Source organism: Arvicanthis niloticus, chromosome X, assembly GCF_011762505.2.
Source record: "Arvicanthis niloticus isolate mArvNil1 chromosome X, mArvNil1.pat.X, whole genome shotgun sequence".
Lineage (NCBI taxonomy): Eukaryota > Metazoa > Chordata > Mammalia > Rodentia > Muridae > Arvicanthis > Arvicanthis niloticus.
This window is the reverse complement of record NC_047679.1, coordinates 86,760,347-86,784,990: the sequence shown is the minus strand read 5'-3', so window position 1 is coordinate 86,784,990 and position 24,644 is coordinate 86,760,347. Positions and strand designations below refer to the sequence as shown.

Here is a 24,644-nt window from a genome sequence, read left to right as displayed (position 1 = left end):
CAGGTTGGAAGACTCCGTATTGTTAAGCTATCAACTCTATCTTAATCAAGCTACAGCTTCTGCACAATTCCAGTGCAAATCACATTAAGATTTTTAGTAAAAATTGACAAGCCAATTCTGTAATTCCCATGGAAAAATGCAGAAGACCTAGCATGAAAAAAAATTTCAAAAAGAAGAATAAAGTTGGGACAAACACTACTTGATTTGAAGACATATTAAAAAGTTCTAGTTATCAACAGAATGTGTTGTTGGCATAGGGATAGACAATAGATCAATGGAATGGGATGGAGGCTAGGAAATAGATACACAGATAACTGCTCTCTCACTAGATTTAGGTGTTTCATTCCTTATAGACTGCTTTTGAATAAAGGTATGAAGGCAATTCAGTGAGGAAAGGATAGGGTTTTCAATGAGTGGAGCCTCAACACACACACACACACACACACACACAAGTACACACGGATACACTGGATGGCCACATATTTCCTAGATATGACATTAGAAACGCTATACATAAAATAAAAGATTAACAAACTTGACTTCATCAAAATTCAAACATCTGCTCTGTGAAAGACACTGTTTAGAGACCAACAAGGCCAGACACAGACTGGAAAGAAATAATTGCAAATAACATATCCAACAAATGACTTGTTTCCAGAATACATAAAGAACTCTCAAAACTTGATAATCAGAAAACAAATAAGCCAATAAAAAGGCAGGCAAATGATTTGAACAGACATTTCATCACAGAAGATACGCAAAAAAAAAGTGAACTCATGGAAAATTATCCAACACCATTAGGTACTAGGATAGTGCAAATAGAAAATTTAAAGAAGTACTACTATACACTATTATAATGACTAAAATAAAAGAAAAAGACTGACTATACCAAGAGTTGACAAGATCGTGGAGAAGCTAGACCTCCTTCTATATCATATATGATGGGTAGGAAGGTTAGATGGTACAGCCACTTGGAAAAATAGTATTAGCATTTTTTTTTCAGAAAACTGATCATACCATTCTGTTATTAGCTATTTACCCAAGAGCAAAGAAAGCATATGTTGATGTAAAGACCAGGACATGGATACTCATACATGTTGCATTTGAAATAGCACAAATCTGGAAATAGCCCAAACATCTATCAACATGTATAACACATTCTGGTACCATGAGTACTACTCAACAAGAAAAATGAACTATTGATACATTCAACAATATGGATGGATCTCAAAATCTTTATACTGAGGAAAATCAGCCAGATCAAAATAAGTATACAGATTGTATGGTTTAAGTTATATAAATTCTTGCAAATAAAAACAAATCTATAGTAACAGAAAGCCAGTCAAAGGTAGCTTGGGGGATGAATTACAAAGGAGCCCGAGGAAATGTCAGTGAGTATTGGATATGTTCAATAATTTGATTGTGGTGATGGCTGGGGGTGAAAGTTTATCATAGTGTTCACTTTAAATAAGTGTAGTTTGTTATGTGCTAATTAGACCTCAATAAAAAAAAAAAAACCTGATTTTTTTTTAAAGAAGGAAAAATCCAGATGAAATCCACATTATCACAAAGTGGAAAAATATTCTGGGCACGATCTTGTCATCAAATTTCAAAATATTAGAACCAAGGCAATCCTGAGAAGTTTGAATGAAGAAATTCAAGGCAAACAAAACGAGAACTAAACTATACAACCCATTGTCCCCCTAGAGGTTTGGCTAATGAACTTGAGGCTGAGAAATGTTCCTAACATTTCAGGTTGTCAGAATGGACAGAGAGGATAACCACAATGTCTCTCATTGCACAGTCTCAGGTGTCACCCTTGGAGACAAATGAAGTTTAAGTCTTTTCTCTCAAGTGCTGCATAATGTCCGTGGGCACATAAACTCAACATGCCCTAAAATGAACTTATTTTATCTCCAAATTCATGGTGCTCTATTCACTTACATGTTGCCTGATACCATCTCTACTGATACTCAGCAAATCAAAACCTTTAAATCTCCCTGGGATCCCACTCCATACACCCATCAATCACAGCCCTGATTTTGGACATCATCTTTCCTTTGGATGATGACCAGGTGACTCTCCTTTTAGTAGTCTTTCCTACCCTTCAGCACGATTTCTTTACCTTGACTGCACATATCCTAGACAATTTTTAAACATCCCCTAGGATCCCCTAAAATTGGAGTTACAAGTAGTTCTGAACTACCATGGTGGGTGCTGGGAATTGAACCCAGGTCTTCTGGAAGAGTACCCAATGTTGTTAACCACTGAGCTATCACTCCAGCACCCTCCCAGGTAATTCTGATGTGCAGGCATGGCTAAGGAATCACTGTCCTAAAATACTTCCACTGTCTCAAAGGCTTTGACAGGGAGAGTTCTAAACTCTCATGGAGAACTGAATGTGATGATGCCTGCCTGTAGACTCAGCATCTGGACCTGGTCTATCTGGTAGCAGGAGTATTGGAGGTTCAAGGTTATCCTCAAGATACACAGTGTATTAGGGGTCAGCCTGAGACACACGAGATCCTGGTTTTTTTTTTTTTTTTTGTTGTTGTTGTTTTGTTTTTTAATTTCACTGAGCTTGTTAAAGCAAACCACTGGGATGAGGACCAATAATTTGCATCGCTAACTAGTATCAAGTTGATGATGCTGTTGGTTCAGGGCCCACATTCTGAGAAGCACTGCCCAGCTTCCAGAATAAACTCAATTCTCTCCATGGCCTACCAACCATTCACTCCCTGTTTCCTAGCTTTCCAATTTCATTTTCTATTGCTTTTTACATCCTACACTGAAGCTGCAATAAATCACTTGCATTTTTTTCCTTTTTTTTTCTTGTCAGCATGCCTTTGAAAGTGCAAGGGCTCCTGCTTGGAATATGGCCCCTCTTTTCCATCTTACTATACAGCAAACGTTCACTTCATAGCTAAGGGTATACACATATCTTTTCTTCTGTGACACCTTCATTGTCTTTCTCTCATGTAGGTCTGGCAGACTGCTTCTTGGATTGACAGTGAACCCTGTTGAGGTTATATTTATAGATATATGAACTCTGGTGAGAGAATTCTATCCTTTCTTCACCACCTTTCAATCACCTCTGATTGTCAGGACTTGACCCAGAGAGTGGCTTCAATAAATGTCTCTGGATGGAATAAGGTCAAAACCATCTCCTTACTCAACCTAGGTATTGGGGGTTGAGAGTTTCTGACCCCCCAAAGAATTTGTCAAACCTTAGAATTCTGTGGAAGTACCAGAGTTACTGGGGTTGCTTGTTTCTGAAAATGGACAGGCTCTGGGTAAACAAGTAGATAGTATTTTGACAATCAAATTCAAGTTACCAAACCAGCTAACCTGACCGTGGAGCTTCAGAAAGGAAAGGGCCTTCAGAGCAAGCTAAAGGTTAAACTTACATAGCAACTTCATTGTGATAGCAAAACCAGCCTGCCTGTTTGTCCACTGGTCTATCTTTGTGTTCCCAAGCCAGACCCTACCTGGATGTATAGGTACTCGAAAGCAGCAGGATCCCGACGGAGCAGCTCCACTGGGTCCTTCGGAAAGAAGCTTATTCGGAAGAGGCATTTCATTCCATGGTAGTGTGTCCGCTGCACGACCTGAGACACAGTGGGGAGAGGGTGGAGGAGAAGCCATAGAATCAATGACTGGGGGTGGCAGGCAGCTTGTCAGCTTCTTGGGGATGAGCTAGGCTGTTGTTTTCTACTCTTGTCTCAAACATGGCAAATTTATATTGAGCATTCTCTCATCCTGGGTTTTACTTTCCCTAGTTTGAGTTATCCATGGATAACCTCAGTCTAAAATATGAAATTCTTAATTTTTATTATCGTATAACTTTATAATTACCCTATACTTTATTGTTAACCTATCAATGAATCTTTCTTTGTTGACAGGAACCCACTTTGTAGACCTGGCTGGCCTGTAATTTTCTATGTAGATTGGCTGGCCTTGAACTCATAGAGATCTCCCTTCCTCTGTTTCCTGGGTGCTAGGATGAAAGATGTGTTTTACCATGCCTGGCTGTGCCTAGTATTCTTTAATCACTTATTTAGGCTATGGTCTTTATCAAGAATGGGGTCTGTGTGGTAGCTCATGCCCATAATTCCAGTACTGGTGAGGATCATTACATGTTTTGAGGGTAGTTCGTGCTGTTGTCTCACTGCCCCTATAAAGGAACTGAGTCTACGTGCCAAGATGGGAGTTAGGAAGAGAGGGCTCCTGAGAATTCATCAACTTCTTCTTGCAGACATGCTTAGTGTCTAGCAGACTATTTGATGCCTAGAGAGTTTAAATCAAAGAGTGAAAACCACATTTGGAGATACAGATGAAACATGCTGGCAATATACTGGTAATTGTTGAACCTGGCGATGGATAATAAGGTTCATTGTACTATATTCCATATGTATTGTTTATGTGAAAATTTCATAATAAAGAAGTTTGAAATCCCATTTGGAACAAGAAACCAATTTGATTTGGAGGATTATTTGTTGGGTAGGATAGGAGCTGCTTCATCTCTCTAAGCAGACACTGCCTTTCCTGGATTGTATTTAAGCTGAAACTTGAATCTTTCTTTTGAAAAATACGTTCTTTTGCTCTGTCTGTCTTTGTTTTGAGAAAGGATCTCATGTATCTCAAGAGTGGCTTTCATTCAAATTCAACATCTAGTTAAGGATGACCTTGAATTTCTCATCCTCCTGCCTCCATCTCCAAGAGTTGAGATTAAGGTGTGTGTCACCATACCAACAGCAAGAAGGATCAATAGGGTCTGGTGTATGCTGGCCAATTTCACCAATGAGCTGCATCCACAGTCTTGTTTCTCTACTTTGTAGCTCAATCTATTGTAGGTAGGCCTAGGCTGACCTCAAACTCTAGATTATCCTGCCTAGTTTCTCAAGTGTACTATCTTGCTGGGTTGGGTTTATGAATTTTGTTTGGCTTCCACATACTTTCTAAATGCTATATCTATATCTACCTAACTTTCCCCCTTCTGTTCTTTCCCACCCTACTGTGGAATACCGATGGGCTCTGCTAATTTCTGTGATGTTTCCTGGTGGTTTGCTATGGGTAAAATCCCATACAGCAATCCTAGATTTTAACAGTCTTTTTTCCATATACTGTGGCTAGGGGATGAGATAATTTGTTCTCTTCTACTTTGGAAGATGATGGAGGCCACCTATTCTTGTCCTGTGCAGTCTATTCCTAACTACTATTTGATTCCATTTCTGACCTTTCTGTACCACAGCCCTCATCTAAGAGGTCAAGTTTCTTATTAGGAATCAGAAGGGTCTAGCAGGCAGTATTTCCAGGAAAATGGAGAGTTGCCAATAGAGACCAAGACAAATGCCTTTGTTGGGTCACAAAGAGCATTAGAGGCGCTCTCTGGAGATAGATAGTAACACCCTTAGGTAAAGCTAGGCTGTAGCTCAGAGGAAGAGTGATGTACAAGTCCTTTGGTTCCATTCACAGACTACACATACACACATACACACACACACACTCATACACACATATATAAACACACATAGGCATACACATATATACATACATATACACATAAGCACATACATATGCATATACACACATACACACTTATATACACATCACTTATATACACATATCCACATATATGCATACATATACACATACACACTCCACCTCAGGTTGGTACTATGACTTCTGGGAGCTGGCTAACTCTATTGCAATAAATTTTCTTGATAAGCAGTGTTGTGGATGCCCTTCTCTAGCACTGGTTACATGCAGCTATAAAGCCGGAATAAAGGGATGACTTACATAAGCCAGGGGCTGCTTATCCTGGAGAATCAGGAACTTGTGACTCTGTTCTGGCCCAGTATACTCAAGAACAAGAGCAAAATGCTCAATGTACCTCAGGGAGAGGCGATCCTGTAGAGTCGCCATCACATCCTGTAGAAGGAAAAGATCTTTTCTGATTCTAAGTCAAAGGATTCAAAGGAAAGAACACATGAGGAAATATTGGAAATGAAGCACAATAGTCCTGGGGAAGCCTTTGTGGTAGCCCAGCTACTGAGCTATAGGACCAGTAAAGGGCCTCGTGAGTGTTACCCAGGGGCCTGGGCCCTGAGGAACACCAAAAGTTCAGGAAGGGCAAGTGTGTGTCCTTGAATTCCCTTGTCCTGACATATGGTAAATGAAAGCTGTTTCCTTCCTCTTTCTGTACTTTCATCTCTCCATCCTCCCACTGTCTCCCCTCAATTAGACACATCATTTCCTGAATGCTTATGGAGGGTCAGGCACTGTGTTGGTTCTTCACTCACCTCGCTTAAGTCAGACTGTCCACTTGGCTTTGTCAGTCAACGCGTAGGAATGAGCAAAAGCCAAAGCTACATTTCTGTGATTAAAAAGTATACTATTTCCAGATTCATAGACTAAATCAAATGACTTGAGCTACTGGCAAAATGTTCATTTTGGGCCATAGCTGGCTTTTATAGACGATCAATTTAGTAACTTGAAAAATGTGTCCACAAAGAGGAACAATGTCACGTGTCTGGAGTACAGTCACAGATCTGACTACTTTTGGGCTCCGTCTGCTCTGCTGCCCTACTTTTAATACTAGGGCGTCTGAGACCATATTCGTGGGGGCTGCTCAAATGTCAGTTCTGAGGCTTTTGCCATCTATTTGCTGTGGCTTCAGCATACACACTGCAGTGTGTACATTTATGCAGTCAGCAGGTCTCAATCCTCAAAGGCTGGAGGGGAGCAGGCTTGGGAGTTCAGAGCTCTCTGATGGCCAGAGCTGCCAAAGCATCCCTTCTGTGTAAGATACTCAGTCATTTGAACAGAGGGCTGAAAAAATGCTGGGTACTTGAGAGGATTTCTTTGTGCTATTCATGTAGTTACAGAGGCTCGAGTGTTACTAGAACCCTGGCATAGATAGATGCGTGTATTATTTTATTTTTTTTGCAGTTAAGTTGCATTGAGATTCTTGACAGTCAAACCAGTGATTGTCAACTGCTGTTAAATGTGTAACTGCCGCCGGGCGGTGGTGGTGCACGCCTTTAATCCCAGCACTTGGGAGGCAGAGGCAGGCGGATTTCTGAGTTCGAGGCCAGCCTGGTCTACAGAGTGAGTTCCAGGACAGCCAGGACTACACAGAGAAATCCTGTCTCAAAAAACCAAAAAAAAAAAAAAAAGTGTAACTGCCACCATACCAGACTGTCATTTCATCTAGGTTCTTCTTTGGGACAAGTGACTTGGAAGACTGTCAAAGTTCTAATGAATAGCCAAATAGCCGAAGTTCAAAGTAAGACTGAGTGCCAAAGGACTGAGTGCCAAAGGTTGGCACTGCCTAGATGCCACAATGGTAGTGGCATTGTGAGGTAAGGTAAGGAGTGCTCTTAGCTCTATGACTAAGAAAGGTCGGTCAGTGTACTTAGGGTATTAACAAATTGACAATGGGTATATTAACCTTGAAGAAATACCAAGGGAGTTTCTGGCAAACTGGGTGGCCTAGTTATGTTTCAGTGTTTCCTTTCATAGCTTAAGATGTTCTATAGCCAAGAGACCACGTCGTAGCTTCCTAAGGAGTACAGTTAGGTCTTACTTAGGCTCCTTCAAGATACTTACCTAGGCCTAAGTCTTCCAAAGAAACTTTGGGCAGAACAATTAATCATCCAGGAACTGTTCTGTCCTCTGAAGGACACTTAGCATCTCTGACCTTGAGACACTAAGTGCCAGTAGCATAATGTATCAAGGAATAATCCCAAAACATACTTAGACATTCCTCAAACCAATACAGGAATGATCAGTAAACTCCAGTAGAAAACACTGGCAAGGCCATTCTGAGCACCTGAAAACAAGAGTTTTCGGGCTGAGGGTGTTCCTTCTTCTCTCTCTTATTTCCTTCTCCCTTGTAGCACTCACTGGCTGATGTTGAACTTGTAATTTTCCAGATTTAGCCTCCTGAGTACTAGGTTTATAGGCCTGTGTCACCATGCCTGATGGGATTCTCTATTTATACAGTCATCTTGGTCCTTGAATGGAAACCACAGGACAACGGTGGGAAAGGTAACTTTCCTGAGCTGGTGTCAAGACTGCCCAGCAATCTGGGCAGCCTTGGTTGCATAAGAACATTCATTCTTGGTGTTCTCCTTCTGGCAAGAGTCCAGAAGAATCAGGAATAGATATTTCTGTCCCAGTGCAGAGTTAACCTCGGAAAAATCATATCACCGCCTCTACTCTCCAGGACTAAGAGAATCACTAGGACTTTTTGACGCCTGGCTAAGCTGTTAAGAATCACAGTTCAGTAATTGCTCTTCCTGTGAAAAGAATAGCCAAAGGGCTGTGGCTGGACTTCTCAAATCTTGCTTAAGATCTGGTTGTTATTTAAAAAGCAAGACATGGGTAAGCTAATCTCCCAAGAGATCACATGTGTTTATTTCTCTGTGTAAACTTGTGTAGGTGTTATTGTATCAATATAAATCACTTTGGCTTTATAAATGGCTTAATGATCTTCCCATTGCTTAGCTCCTAAAAGTCCTAAAGGACCTCGTGTATGAACATAAAGTAGTTGACAAGCAGATGTGCATTCATGTGTACCCACTTGCGCATGCGCGGACACACACACACACATTTTTACAATAATTAGCACACAGCTGGGCATGCAATTTTCTACTACCAGCCTCATCTGAGGATTATGTTTGTGCAGCCGTGCACTCCAGAGCATAGAAAGATCAAAAGCAATCTTGTTCCAACAGTGAAGCTAGCGTGTTCAGAGGAACACAAACAAACAGGTACCTCAGGTGAGGGGATGCCTTATGTACCTTAACAGTGGTCCGGCCATCAAATGTGAATGACTTGATCTGCCCATTTTCTAGGAAAACCTTCAGGACGTTGGGGATGAGGAGGAGAGCTTCCTTCTTCATCATTTTCTATGGATACACAGGAGAGGGGGAGGAAGACAGGGGGGTTGTAGAAAGGAAAGAAGATGATGGAGGTAGGGGGTCCAAAAGGGTGTGAGAAGAGATAGAGGAAGGACCAGATCAATAATAATGCTATATATAGACAAGAACAAAATCCCCAAGATGCTGAGCCATATGCAAATCCACTCCTCTTTTTTCTATCGTGGTATATTTACATTCTACTGCAGTTTGAAGCTCTGGATCAGTAGAGAGCATTATACACAGTATGAATTACTCATGGATGTTTTTCTTTGGAGACAACTTCATACACCCCAGTCTATCTCCAGACTTCTTTTCCTACCAGGCCCTCCACAAGCCCATCCTTTGCTTTTCTTCCGTCACTCTCTGATGCTTAGGATGGTGTTCAAAGCCTCTATGCTCAGCAAACACTCTACCATTGAACCACCTTGCTAGCTTCTTAGGGTCCGTCCTTTCTCTCGGTCTCTGTCTCTGTCTCTCTCTCTCTTTATTTCTTTTGCCTTTTGGAGACAGGTTCTTATGTAGCTTCAGTCTGGAACTCACTGAGTGGAGCAGGCTAGCCAGAACTCACAGAGATCTGCCTGCTTCTGCTTCCCAAGTGCAGAGATTAAAGGTGTGTAAAACTATGCCTGGTTCTTTAGGCCTTTTTAGATCTGGATCCTGTCTGCTTCTCTGGCTTCATGTCTCACCATTGCTAGAAACCTCACTTCTTTCATGCCTCCATATCTCTGGCAATTCATCATTCAGGAACTGCCTTACTAGCTTCAGGGCTCTCAATGTCTCTTATACTGAGACACTAAGTGCTCATAGCACATACACAAAAATCATTGTGATAACCAAAAATACTCTCAAACATTTCCAAAAGCTCTTTGAAAGTGGGCTGCATTGATCCTGGTTCAAAAGCACTCATTGGCAAAGCCCATTTCTGAAAACTGATAATTCCTTAGTGGAAGCTTTCCTGGAATGGGGGTCCATTCATAAATAGTGAATGTGAATTTATCAGTTAACAAAAAAAAAAAATCAATTAAATAATGGCCATTGTTTTTCTGGCTTACTTTTTCTCTCCTTGGCAAGCTCCTATTCAACCTTCAAAATCAAGCTCAAACATGTATTTTATATAACCATGAATCCAGTCTTCCCATGTTTTTCTATAAAAACCTATATACTCCTTTCTTAGCCTCTCTGTCTCTCTGTCTCTCTGTCTCTCTGTCTCTCTCTCTCTCTCTCTCTCTCTCACACACACACACACTTTTTTTTGTTTTTGTTTTTGTTTTTTTGAGACAGGGTTTCTCTGAGTGGCCCTGGCTGTCCTGGAACTCACCCTGTAGACCAGGCTGGCCTCAAACTCAGAAATCTGCCTGCCTCTGCCTCCCAAGTGCTGGGATTAAAGGCGTGTGCCACCACTGCCCAGAAACACACACATTTTTTCGGGAGTGTGACAGGGTCTTCCAATGTTGCCCAGGCTAGCCACAAACTCATAACTCTCTTTCTTCTAACTCCCAAGTGCTAAGATAAAACTATGTGCTACCTAGGCTGGTTTCTTTTTTTCCCCTTCTGAGTACTAGGACTACAAACATGTATCACCATGCCTAGCTTCCAGCAATATTTCGAAGAACATCTGTCATTTAGAATCTAACAGTAAACTCAGAGCACAAAGACCATGTCTAGTCATCATTATTGTGCCAGCAATGAATAGCACGGCTGGCACATAGTTGGTGTTAAATAAGTGACTGCTAAATGAATGAACGGTAGGCGTTTACTATATGCTTACTTGAACGATTAGATTCACGAGGAGGATGCACACATTTCCTGGGCCAGCATCATCTGTTCTTTGCAGTGTATAGGTGGCCAGAATCTTTAACTCATTGGCAGCCACAGAGCCTCTATTGCATTCTTAGCTCATGCTGAGCATTCAGAGAGCTATTGCAAAGGTAGAGATCTTAAGATGGCCCTGGTGGGTGCACACATTTTTAGTCCCAACATTGGAGAGGTACAGGCTGATACATCTCCGTGAATTGGAGGTCAGCCTGGTCCACATAGGGAATTCTGGGACAGCCAGGGCTACACAATGAGACCCTGTTTCTGATTGATAGATAGATAGATAGATAGATAGATAGATCGATAGAGTCCAACTTGAATTCTTGCTGCCATTCCCTGTCATGTATGAACATTATGAACCTTAAACAAAGTACCTGGTATAAGGAGGGTAAGGCTTCTGTGCAAGGCCAATTGGGTTCTGAGTTTTGAATGAGATAGATTATCAGAGAAGCCTGAGTAGACCAGTTCAGATCTAGCAGCTGTTGTGGATAAAGCATCAAAGATGCAAGTCCCGAGCTAGGGTATGGCTGACAGTGATGGGGAGCCAGGAGGCAAGTTGGATGGGATCAAACCAAAGAGGAAAGTCATGGATATCAATCAATTTGGAAAGGTGTAATGATGATGCCCAGGCCTTGCTGATCCTAAGATGCCCGACTCCTGCCAGGCCCAGAGGCCCAGGCTCCCCAGGCTGATGATGCTCGGCACTGGCAAGTTTTATTTAGCACACTGGGTTGGACTCAGATAATTACTTAATTGATTTTGCTTAAAAATACAGTTGGCAAGGAACGCCCACAGGATTTATTTTTGTTCTGGCTGCTTAATAAAGCCCTGGAACACAAGGGGAAGGGGACGATGGGGCAGTCTGAAGTCACCTGGACTTGGACTCTCCAGGTCTGAACAGACTGCTATGATCCACACAGGCAGCAACTGAGAAGGTTGGAAGATGGATGTGTTTTCTTTACTAGACAGAGTATCAAGTCAAGCTTGGGGCCTGTCCTAGAGACAAGTGACCTCTGGGTAGGTTCTAGCTGCCCTGGGCAGTCAGTTGCTATTCTGGTTGAACTGAAGATGGTTCTTCAATCTGCCTGTGGCCTGTGAGGTATGGAACTTGAAGGCTGGGAGGAAGAAGAAGGAAGAGAAGGAAAAGAAAAAAGAGGTAAAGGGAGGCAGGGCAGGAGCTCTTCATTGCATGTCCTGGCCTTGACTGTGCTTTTGAAGTGGGGTCGGATACATTTGCCCATATTTTTCAATCTCAATGCTTATACCCTCAGAATTTTCAACAGTTTAGGACCCCAATGTCTCACTGGTGACTTGGACCTTGTGATATGTTTTACTCTGAGCCACAGGGGCTGAGTCCTGTTCCCTCTCCTTTCTGAGCATCAGTCCTTTAACCATTTAACTGTCTCTTTAACTGTTTCTCTTGGGATTGACATGGGATCCTGAGTGTTAATTATTTAGACAGACTTATAGGTGTCCTTTGAACTTCCTAGTCTTCCTCACAAAGGGATGCATGAAGGCATAAGCTGGGTTTGGGGAAGAGATGCAGGGAATAGATGGAAGACACCTGTGTTCTTTCTCCTTTCTTCCTGATGGTTCTACCTTGGAGAACTACAAACATGCCTGGCATCCTGCTGACTTCTCTGCTCAGTCTGGGACTGCTGCTATGTCTCTCAACAACTGCAGCTGTGTCTTAGTACATAAATGATCAGGCTTCCTGACAGCCCATCCCATCCTACAAAAACACACCAGGGCCTACTCTACTCCCACTAGGACATCACCAAATTCTGCAGATTTCTGGGCCAGACTTCATGGCGGCTGTACACACTGACTTCTGCTCTCCACCTACTTCTTCTCATCTGCGGAAGTGCGGTAGATGGCTTACTGCATGCATCCCTGACAAACAGCAAGAAACCTGTGGGCTAGCCAGGAAACCCTAGATTGGCAGCTGCATGGCATGGGCTGGCCAAACTGAGCTGCTTCTTGAGATGATATCACACAGCAGGAGATTTACTATAGTCTCAGTCTATACCACTTGTCCTCCTAACCCCCATCCCATAGAAAGGTTGCCAGTGGCAAGGAGCAGGTATTTCTTTTGGATCCCTTCTGGTGCCTGGGGAAAAGTTAGTGACTTAAAGCAGAGTCTGTATCATTGCTGCTAGGCAGCTACCGGTCAGCACCGTCTTCGTCTTCTTCAGTCAAGATGTGGAATTGCAGGGCCACTTAAATGTGAAGAGAGTTCAATTTCACCAGCCACTTGTTCTCTGGGTCTTCACAAAACCATTACTTCCTCCCTGTTTTTATCAAGCAGCCAAAAGATGTTGATGGAACACTTGTTCTGAGTGTACACTATTGTGCTAGGGACGGAAATTTCTCTAAGTGCCAAGAAGATCCAGAGGGAATCAATATGTTTTTTTTCTCTCCCTCCCAATCCACTCTGGATGTCACACACTCTTCTCTCGTCAGTACCCACTCACTCAGAGCACCAGGATCTTTGTGCTGCAACCCCTTCATAAAAGCATCCACTGCCAGAAGCCCCTGACTGAGACTCAATAGCCAGGTTGATTCTGGCCAAAGAGAGAGAAGGGAAGCCAAGGCGGCACTTACTGCATCTGTTTCTCCAATTGCCACCTGCTCAGAGAATCGGACCTTCACAGGATTGGACCTCAGCTTGGCCTTCTTTGCAGCACTGATGAAGGCAGATTTAGGGGACTGGAAAAAGAACAAAGGGTTGGTGAGTTCTCCATTCCTTTGTAATATTAGAGTTAAGATGTCTCTCTCAGTACAACGGAATCTGGTGGTTTATACCTGTAATCCCAAGAACTCAGGAGGCTGAGCCAGCAAATCGTGAGTTTGAGACCAGCCTAGACTACCACTGTGAGACACTATCTCAAAAAAAGAAAATACTAGTACAGAGATATTTTGGCTTACTGATCGATGAGTCAATAGACAAGTATTGATTACCTATTAAATACAAGGCAACGCGCTACAAGGCAATGTGCTAATTGTCTCCCTGTATGATTGGTGTGTTGTGTAAAAGCTGGGCATGAATTGAATTTGGATAAACTGAATCCAATTATAAATTCTCTAAGCCTAAGGAGGTTTGCAAAAAAAACCCTCAGTAATCATATACATTACATTTTTACATATTCAGTTTTCCTAATATGAGATTGACTTGAATAGTAGACTTCGTTGTGTGTGAATACACACTTCCCAGGGGATCTCCAGAAATAATCTTATTGTCTCACAAGTATGCCCCTCGAAAGGAGACTTATAACAAATATTTTTGAGATCTGAGAGAGAGGAAACACAGCCCTCCGAAATGACTCATCTATACTTTCTGAACTACTCAGGAAGAGAGAGATGAGCGATTTAGCTCAGTGCCCCTGGCTTTCTACTTCCAAACGCTGCATTACTTTGTGTATTCAATTCTGCATGAAATGCTCAAAGAATCAGTCAGGCTCTCTTATTCTTGAAACCTTTCCCAAAATTCAGCAGGAAGCATGATTAGCAAACACTGTAAACTACAGTTAGCCCTTGTTACCCACAGCTTTGCATCCGTGCATTCAACCAAGCACAGATTAAAAATACATGAAATAACAACAATAGCAAACCGTCTGTCTCTGCTGAACATGCACAGACATTTTTCTTGCTTCCATTTCCTAAACAACACAGTGTAACAACTATGTACATAGCATTTACCGTGTACTCAGAATCTGAAGTTATCTAGAGATGATTTGAAGTATTTGGGATGATGTGGGTAGATTCCGTGTAAATACTATGCCAGTATGTACAGATATAAAGAACTTGAGCATCCATGGATTTAGGTGTCTGTGGGGGACCCCTGGGCCCAATCCCCCTATGGAGAACAGGGAAAGTGTTCTTCTGATTCTAGTCTTCTGTTGAGCTGCCGACAGCCTAGCACTTAGGAAATGCAAGAGTCATGCTGAAGTCTCTTGTCTTTAGGAGGACTTATTTATGCATTTGGTTAATTTAACAGTGGCTTATCACATGTCTATCAATATTCTAGGTGATGAGGGATACAGGAGCAAAACTGACCAAATTCTATGGCCTTGCAGTGTGTCTATTCTTTCAGGGACAAAGAGACAATTATAAAAAATTATTTTTGAAAAAGAGTCTTGCTATATATTCCAGGCTGGCCTTGAACTTGTGACACTGATACTCTTGTCTTAGCTCCCCAAGTGCTAGAATTACAAATGTGCAGCACTGTTTTGGGCTAATAAATACCTTTTATGTAGCACATAACTACAGTAGCACCCCCTTCTGTAATTTTACTTTTTTTTTTTTTTTAATACGGGGCCTCATATAGTCCAGACAGGCCTTGAACTCACAATGTAGACAAAGATGACCTTGAACTTCTAGTCCTCTTAACTCCACTATCCAAATTCTGGGATTATAGGCACAGTGTCATCATGCCTAGCTTGCAGTTTCACCTGTGGTTTCAGTCACTGATTATTAACTTTAGTTCAAAAATAATACAAGAACAATTCTAGCAACAAATTAATACATTTTAAATAACTTTTATTATAGTACATTGTTATAATTGTTCCCTCTCTTTCTCTTTTCCTCTTTCTTTCTTTCTTTCTTTCTTTCTTTCTTTCTTTCTTTCTTTCTTTCTTCCCCCGTTTTTGAGATGTTTTTTCTTTGCAGCCCCAGCTGTTCTGGAACAAGCTCCTTAGAGTAGGCTGGTCTTGATCAAAGAGATCAGTCCCCCTTGGCCTCCCCATAGCTAGGATGAAGATTAAAGGAGTGAACCACACCTAGCTCTTTAATTGTTTTATTTCATAACACTATTGTTGTTGCTCTCTTACCATGCCTAATTTATAAATCAAACCTTAATATATATATATATATATATATATATATATATATATATATATATATATTTCAGTACTGTGCATGAGGTTTTGAAATATCCTTGCAGAGAAGGACTATTGTAAGAAAACAAAAGCAGGGTAAAGAACTACACAAGAGAATGACAAGTAAAACATCTTTGCAACAGGTCTAAAAAGTAATGTATTCCACCTGTCTAAACAACACTTCGGGGCTGGAGAGATGGCTGACTGCTCTTCCAGAGGTCCTGAGTTCAATTCCTAGAAACCACATGGTGGCTCACAACCATCTGTAATGAGATTTGATGCCCTCCTCTGATGTGTCTGTAGACAGCTACAGGAGATCTATCTATCTATCTATCTATCTATCTATCTATCTATCTATCTATCTATTCACAACAGTTTGTTCTCTGCACAGCGTCTCCCCATCCACTCCACTCTTCTTGTCCCCAGCTTTTGGTAACCATAATTTATAATTCTACTTTGCTTTTGTAACTCTGCTGTTTTTGGATTTCATTTATGAGGTCTTTGTCTTTCTGTGCCTTGCTTATTTAATGTAACACAATGTCTGCCAGGTTCATCCGTGTAACAAATAACAGGATTTGATTTTGATTCTCCTTGCGATACTGGAGACTGAACCTTGGGCCTTCTGACAGTTTCCTTCTTTTAGAGCCATAATATTTCGTTGTATGTAGGAACCATATTTCCTTTGCATATTCCTCTGTTTATAGACACTTAGATTGATTCCACGTCTTGAGTATTGTCAGCAATTCTACAGGGAACATGGGTGTGAGTATCTCAAGACACTGGTTTCAATACCTCTGAGGACATATGTATTGGTTACAACCACATATGTTCCCACACAAACACATTCTAGGGGAGCGGGAAGTAGTTTACATATTATAGTTAGAGGATACCTATCATGGACCCAAAAGGAAATAAAGCAGAGATGCTATGAGGCTATCTGTCGAGAGAAGCTTCTGGACAAAAATAATGGTAAAGGCCCTAAGGTAGGCATAGGATTGAGGAGTATAGGCAATCCATGTGCCTGGAATACAGTGATAGAATGGGAACCAGAGGGGGTGTGCTCTAAGAGGCAGCTGAAAGCTGAGTCATGTAGGGCCTTGGAAGTCATGGTGAGGACTCTGGAATTCACTCCACTGATGAGTTTTAAGCAGACAGGGTTTGATGTGTGTATGCCTCTGGCTGCTGTGGGGGGAAATGGACTGTAGGAGGTTAATGGTAAGACCAGTCAGGCATGGCTAAATGCAGTATTTGTGATTGCAGTGAGACACTTAAAATATACTGCTGTCATGGGCTAAGATGACGACAATGAAGATGATCAAAGTGAGTACCTTCTGGAAATATTTTGAAGACTGAATCAAGATCGTACATTTATGGGTTAGATATGGGAAGTGAGAAAAAGAAAGGTCCATAGGAAAAGCATGGTTGTTATTTACTGAAAGTGAGCTCTGAGGGATCGATTAGGTTTGGGGCCATTTGAAATGACCTCTTCTATGGGCTTTGCTTTGCCATAAAGCCTGTGAGTTCTTCAATCAGGAATTCCTTTGTATTAAGCCCCCAAAGGTTCAGACTAGCTGGAAAAAGCAGTGCATTATGCCATTATTTGTCATTTACACTGTGGCTAGGATTCTTTTACTGGATCAGCTGCAGGAGGGCTGGACCCTAAGATAAAGACACATCAGAAGCAAATTGTCCTCATCATGTCAGCCTTGGGTTTAGCTATGTTTGATGGAGTCAGCAATCACATCTCCTACAGAGTACAGATTATGAAAATTTACTTGTTCTACCTGCGTCTAGCAGGAACTCCAGCAGTGGGTCTTGGTTCTGGCTGCACAGAAGAAATGCTTGCAAGAGCTTTTAAAAGTCTCCAAGGACCAGGCCGCAGGCCAATTACATAAGTCAGGGTGGAGCATCAGTGTGTGTGTGTGTGTGTGTGTGTGTGTGTGTGTGTGTGTGTGTATTTAGAAACAGGGTCTCATGTCCAGTATTTTTTAAAACCTTCTGATGGTTTTAAACTACAGTCAAGACTGAGAACCATCAAGCTAAAGGAATCTGAGACTTTTCATCATGAGGCACAGGGGTAGGGCCAATTTGTTGGCAGCAGACAATATAAAATCCAGGGCTGGAGATTTTTGCCGAAAGCAATTACAGTAGTGATTGTGATGATTGTTCGGGAGGTCAATGCCTTTGTATGTTGCACAGCTGGATGCTCAAATCCTGAGTGGGGGATTCAGGCAGAGACAGAAGCAAAAGGAATGGGCCAGAGAGAGCTGCAGCTTTCTCTGGGCAACTCTCCTTGACTCAGTTTTCAGTCAGCTTTTCTCATTAATGCGACATAAACACAAAGCTGGTGGACTCTTTGTTCAACCTGATAGTCTTCCATCCACCTCCCTTCTCTATAGTTATATGCTGTCAGTTTTCTCCATGGTACAGCGTGGAGCAAGGCATCCTAGGGACTTGAGTGGGACATGCAGTCCAGCATTCAGTTTTATATGTGATACAGGGGCTCAGAAAAGGAGGATAGGGCTGCCTTAGTATATCCAAAGAAGCAGAACTCCATTGTCCGTCCTGAATCCTGATTTAGTGACCATCCTCCTTACAGCAGGCTGAAGTTGACCTTTCATTCCCAGGTTCTGGTTCTACCTTAGTCCTAGGCAACAGATTTGAACAAGGAACATATTGTTTTGTGTAATATATGCACTGTGGTGATGTCAACAATTTTGCTGTTCCTACGAGAATCTAAACTACATCCGGTCCTCGAAACATTTATACTACCACAAGGAAAATATTCAGGTATTTGCAGCCACAAACACAAAGGAAGTAGAATGGCCAGGGCTTTCAGGGATTACCATCATTTCGCTGTGTCTGTTTCAGAGCTATTTTCAGCTTGTTTATGCCTCATTCCTCATCGACCTTTGTCTTCTCAGTCTCGAAGCCTCCGTCCTATTCTCAGTCTTCAGTCTCCGCTGCTGATGGTGACTCACTCATTGCCAGCTGCTCTCTGCTAGATGTCACAGAGTCATGTCTAGTCTGATGCTTAGATACAGGTGAGGTCTGATTTCCAGACCAACACAAAGTGGCTGTAAAAGGTCTCCTTCGCCCCAACCATTGGACTGAGCAGGGGGACCATAATGGAAGAGTTTGGGGAAGGACTGAAATAGCAGAAGGGAATTACAACCCCACAGGAAGAACAATAGGATCAACTAACCAGACCCCCCCCCCCCCCAAAGCTCCCAGGGACTAAACCACCAACCAAAGAGTACACACAGAAGGACCTATGGCTCCAGCTGCATATGTAGCAGAGGATTGCCTTATCAATGGGAGGAGAGACCCTTGGTCCCATGAAGGCTCGATTCCCCAGTGTAGGGGAATGCCAGGGCAGGGAGGTGAGAGTGGGGGGGGGAGCACCCTCATAGACGCAGAAGGAGGGGGATAGGATAGGGAGTTTGCAGAGGGGAAACTGGGAAAGGGGATAACATTTGAAATGTAAATAAATAAAATAATAAAGAAAAGAAATAGAAAGGGAATTTGAATTTACATTGTCAGTCTATGGAAACAGTAATATTTTATGATTATCATAAGGACTGAGTTAACTCATAATATACCATAACAAACTTCCTTGATACACACAGAAATCTATTCCAAACTCTTTCTCGCCATAGACACCTGAAGTGACAACTTCTAGTTCTTTTGGAAAGTTATGTCAAATGATGGTTTCCTGGGGCACACAGGTGAAAGGATGTCTTGCTAAAGCAGATATGCGAAAGGATGTTTTCCTGAAGCAGACACAGGTGAAAGGATGTTTTGCTATAGGGAACACGTGAAAGGATTCGAGATGAAGAGAATAAATCTGATCCCACAGATAGTGGGAGCAGGAGCGGGAGCATCAGATTGATTTGTTTAACCTTGCTATTCTTTGCTAACTACAGGTATGTATTGGCTCTGTTTGTGGTAACACCATCGAGAGGAACTCACCAAAGAACAGCTCCTGAGGTTCCTGTGACTTCTTGCCACTTTAGTGTCCTTGGGCCAGTTGGCCAGCCTTGTGGCTTCTTTAGGATTGAACTATAGCTGCTGCTTCAGGCATGGTGTCTGCCTGCCTAGAGGACTGGTCTGCAGGTGCTAATTCATATTTGGTGTTTGCTATGGAACTAAACTAATGACAAAAAAGATCAAGCTCACCCCCAAAGAATGATTGCTAAATAGGTCCATTTCTCCCATATCCTAATAACTTTTCTCTTTCACTACCTTTGCTGGGTGGTGGGCAAGAGGCGAGGTTGAATGTTTACTAAAATAGGCTGCAAAAAATTATGTCTCCAAACATCAAAATCTCAGATGCTGAATTCCCTTAAATGAAATCACATAGTAACTGATTATAACTTCTGTACATCTTTCTGCATTCTTGAAATACTTTGAAACTCACTTATGATAACTAATGCAATGCGAATGTGATATAAACTGTTATGCTGTTATATTCAATTAATAAAAAAATCTGTGAATCTTTAATATAGAAAAATAAATAAATGAAATGTCCTCCTGTCTCACATCATCTTCAAAGCTTAGCTGTGGGGCCTGAAGTCAGCAATACTAGAGTGATCCCTTTGACTTAAAACACTGAAACATGCAAACCAATGCTTCAGAGCCCAGTGAATTATAGGCCTGCCTGGGCCAAATCTTGTCTACTACATGTTTTTGTAAATAAATTTTGATTTACAAAGTCCTGATCTTCATTTATGTACTGTCCGTGGCTGCTTTGGGGTTACTGTGTTATTTTACAAATACTAAAATATTTACTATACAGTTTTTTTTTTTTACAAACATGTTCACACCTTTAGTAACATTAGCATGTACTAACCCACTAATTTTAAAAATTTACCCCAAAATAAGAACCACTGGAGACTGGTTATTAAAATACAAAAGTCTAGGTCCATGCATATACCACTTAGAAATCAGAATCCCTCAAAGAGTGGGGCCTAAGACTCTATACTGGTGAAGATGTCCGAACCCATTAAACATAGATGAACTGAGTACCTTAAAGCTGAGACATCTGAGCTCTTCACTGACCCTATTTCTCCTCCTAGCATGTGGGAGTGTAATTTTGCAACAAGCACCCTTTCTGGCTAAGATGAATTTTGGCTTGAAACACGGGACTGGAATTGCTAAGTACCTCTGGGGCCACTGCAAGCCCCTTGAAGCAAATATGAAGGCAGAAGCTAGGTGAAATAAGGAATTGAGGAGAGAGCCTGCCTTTCCCTCAGGGCTGAATTCAGCAGCTGCTGATTCTCTGAGCATTTTTTAATTTGGTGGCTCTATTAGCACAGATTTCAGGGCTGTGATCACTCATATTTTGGTCGAAGTCAAGTATATAGGGCTAAACATTAATATTTCATGGCAAGATAGGACCCTAGTCTTGTAAAATTTTATTTTATTTGATGCATAGTAGTTATGCATATTTAGGAGAGCAATGTGATATTTGATGCATGTATATATTGTATAATGATCAGACCACAGTAGCCAGCACCTCAAACTCTCATTTCTCTGTGGTAAACTATCATGTATTGTACTGTATTGCAATATACATTGTTATTAACTGTAGTCATTCTGTGCAATTGAATGCCAGAACTCATTACTTCTGTATAACTGCAGAATCCAAAAAAAAAAAAAAAAAAAAAAAAAAAAAAAAAAAAAAAAAATGGTTGCTGTTATAGGAGTAGAGAAGAAAACAGTGGCTACCACAGGCTCGAGGGGAGTTGGGAACAGTGGGTTAAAGGCTACATTTTGATACTTGCTTCAGGTTCTTTGCTGAAGCTTTACTGATTTCCTGATTGGCCTTTCTGGTGCCTCATTGTCTTTGACACCTGAGCCTGGTTACAATCAATTCCCATAGCAACCGCACTGGGCTCCTAGGATAAAGGAAGGCCATCCAGGTTACACCAGATGGGAACCTTTCAGCACCCAGGATAACCTAGTGATGAATATATCCTCTCCTGACCTGCAAGCTTCCTTCAAGCTACATTTTATCTAGGCTCATTCCTCACCTACCTCTAATATCACCACTGTGGTACTTAGTAATTCTGCTCAGTTTCCTGCACACAGTGGGTTTGTTTCCACTTCTAGGCTCACTTCACACGTCCTCTATTTATCTCTACCTTTAGGGCATCCCAATATTCCTTTGACCAGCTAAATGCTATCCCTTCATTAAAACCTAGTTCCAGCAGAGTGTGGTAACACATACCTGTAACTTTAGCACTTAGGAGGCCAAGGCAGGAAGGAGGGTGGTTAAGTTTGAGGCCAGCCTGTGCTACATAGGGAGAGCTTAATCTTCCTTGGTTCATCTGTTTACTTTTCTACATTCCCTTCAGTATTTTGGTTAACCCACACTGCCCTAGCTTATCTGCTCAATCAGGTTATAAGAGGTAGTTAACATCAGTATGTCTCTTCCTAACACCAAGTGCAGGTAGACTCAGCATAAAGATATTAGTTTGATTGCTTATAATTAATAATGAATTAGTTCATGAAGCCAGAGAGTATGATTTAGGTGCTCGCCATCTTTGTAAGTGTCATACCTTAAAAACAGGGGACTGGAGTTGGTAAGTATCTCAAAGTGTTCTGTGTAAAACCATTTCTATAGTCATTTTCATTCATCTGAGCTTTTTTTTTGGGGGGGGGGGAGGGAGGAGCTGGCTCCAAGCAGAAGTGATTGCTGCTCTTTGGGTTGCTCCCAGATAGCCCTACTTTGGAGGGAATTATCTTTCCTTGTGGCACCTTATTTAAAATTTAACATTTGTTGAGGACCTACCATGTGATAAAGTCGACAGATACTATGATCAATAAACAGTCATGGGGAGATAGTTGGTTATCAAAAGGTTAAAGGAAGTCTTTATACATGCCTATACATGCAGGCTAGGTGGAGGTGTGGTGATGGCTGAAACTACTTCCCACAATGGCCTGCTGCTATTCTGTTAAGAGGAAAATGTCAAACGAAAGGGATTAGAATCATTTAGGGAGCCTTTTCAAAAGTCCAATATCAAGGCCCCATCCCCAGAGCTTGTAATTCAATTAGTCAGGGCTAAAAGTTGAATGTAAATGGTTTAAGAGCTTCTCTTGTAGTTCTATTGGGCCAGGAGCCATTACCAGGTACCAAATGAAGGAACAAGGATTAGACCATTATCATCTGGAGCAGGGAGAATCCTTAGAGATATCTGGTCCAGTGTTTTGTAAATCCCATCGATCATCAGAATCACCTATGGGATTAGTATAAATACTGAATTGTCTGCCACATCCTAGACCCCTCAGGGAACTGTCTCCTGGAAGATTTGGTAATCAAACTTTAACATGGCAAGATTCCATTAAGAAGCAGTTGTCTCTCTGTACCTACAGTATACTAAATGCCTGCTTGATACAGGGATATAAAATTGAGTATATATTGGGTGCTTCAAGAAATTTTCTCCATAGCTTGGGACAGAAGATTCTCTTAGTTGGATATTGTTAGACATATACAGTTTTAGACAGCTATAAACACTGAATTAGTACATGGTAGACAGTTGCTCTAATATTTCAGAGATTATAATCTTAAATTCTTAAAATAACTCATCCAGGTAGAGTCTATTTTCTTTATTTCAGGAGGAAAAACTGGGAATCATGACTGTTAAGTGTCTTACTCGAGGCCACCTCACTTACAGGTTCCAGACTTAGGATTCCAACTCCGATAAGTGATCCTATAGCAGAAGCATTCCGACTCTGCACTATGCCCTGCTGTTTTCATCCTTTAGGAAACTCTTTCACTCTCACTCTTTCTCAACCTGTCTCTCTTCCTACTTCAGGGTTTCACTTTGTGGCTCATAGGGGCCTAGAACTATGTAGCAAGCTGCTGACCTCAAACTCCCAGTGATCATGCTGCCTTAGCTTCCCAGTTCTTGGGATACATGGACCAGCATGCCCAGTTCTGAGTGCCTCTGCATGATAGCTGACATAAGGAAGAAGAATGTTCATTGCCTTGCTTTACCTCAGTTGGAAACCATGTATTAGACAATTCAAACTTTTCATGCCTTGTGCACGGTCACAAGTGATCAGGAAAGCACCATGGATATTTGGGTTATGAATAAAATCCAAGGGCTGGACAATTTTACGTACACAAAGTCTTTAGGAAGGATGAAATGTACATGTATGTATGTATGCAAGGCTGCCATTCAGTTGGGATGCACTAATTTGGCCATACTGGTTGTCAGATATTTAGGTATTTACACTGGTTGGTAAGTAATAGCTTCCCTAAGTTTCCTTGGTGCCACTTGATGTCTCCCACAAGAACATTTTAAAAATCTAAACCAGATAAAGGGTCAACAACTGGCCCAACTAGGAGGCTTCAAAGATTTGTTGGTTCCTAAATGTTTTGATCATTATACCAGCTGTTTATGTGCCTACCTACTTCTATGTTCCAAGGATCTGGAGAAAACCAAGAGCCAAGAACTAGGATGTGAGGTACCTGAGGGCAGGAGCTGTGGAGCTGTGCCTTTTTTATGAACTGCAATATCCCTATCCTATACAAGTGGCCAGAATAGCAGGGATTTGATAAATGCTGCACAAATTAGTGAATGAGTTAGAAGCTCTCATTGGGGCATAATTCTGTTTGAAGGATAGGCACAATCAGCTAGGTTTTTTTTTTTTTTAGAGGAAATGTCCATTATTAAATGGACATTAGACATTTCCAGTAACATAAAGAATAGCCAGAAAGCCATAGGAACTAAGAAATGCACAAGGAGGAGAAAGAAAGCAGCCTGGCCATCACAGAGGGGCCACGAAGTGGAGAAGTTGTGGCATCAGAATTCGGGAGGAATGGGAGGGAGGAAGGTTAGGATGGATAATGGTGAAAACCTTAGCTTCTTGGTTCTACACATCAGTCTGGTGCTTTTGAGTTTAGGTTGCCTAGACAGCTGGAACCTGAGTTTCCATCATTCAACCAGTATTTATTAATACCTCTTCTGTGCCGATATTGTTCCAGGTATTTGGGGTGCATTCAGAAAAAAAAAAA

General features: G+C 41.6%; 1 protein-coding gene across 3 annotated transcripts in view; it reads right to left on the bottom strand.

Annotated features, from left to right (window-relative positions):
* Positions 1-24,644, bottom strand: part of Frmpd3 (FERM and PDZ domain containing 3) — a 90,416-nt gene that overhangs the window by 36,055 nt on the left and 29,717 nt on the right. For all 3 annotated transcript variants that reach the window (XM_034485515.2, XM_076918170.1, XM_076918171.1), the window contains 4 exons: positions 13,347-13,451; positions 8,808-8,915; positions 5,800-5,931; positions 3,489-3,608 (listed from right to left, as the gene is read on the bottom strand). In XM_034485515.2, the coding sequence (XP_034341406.1) occupies positions 3,489-3,608; positions 5,800-5,931; positions 8,808-8,915; positions 13,347-13,451 (465 nt within the window). The remainder of the gene's footprint in view (positions 1-3,488; positions 3,609-5,799; positions 5,932-8,807; positions 8,916-13,346; positions 13,452-24,644) is intronic.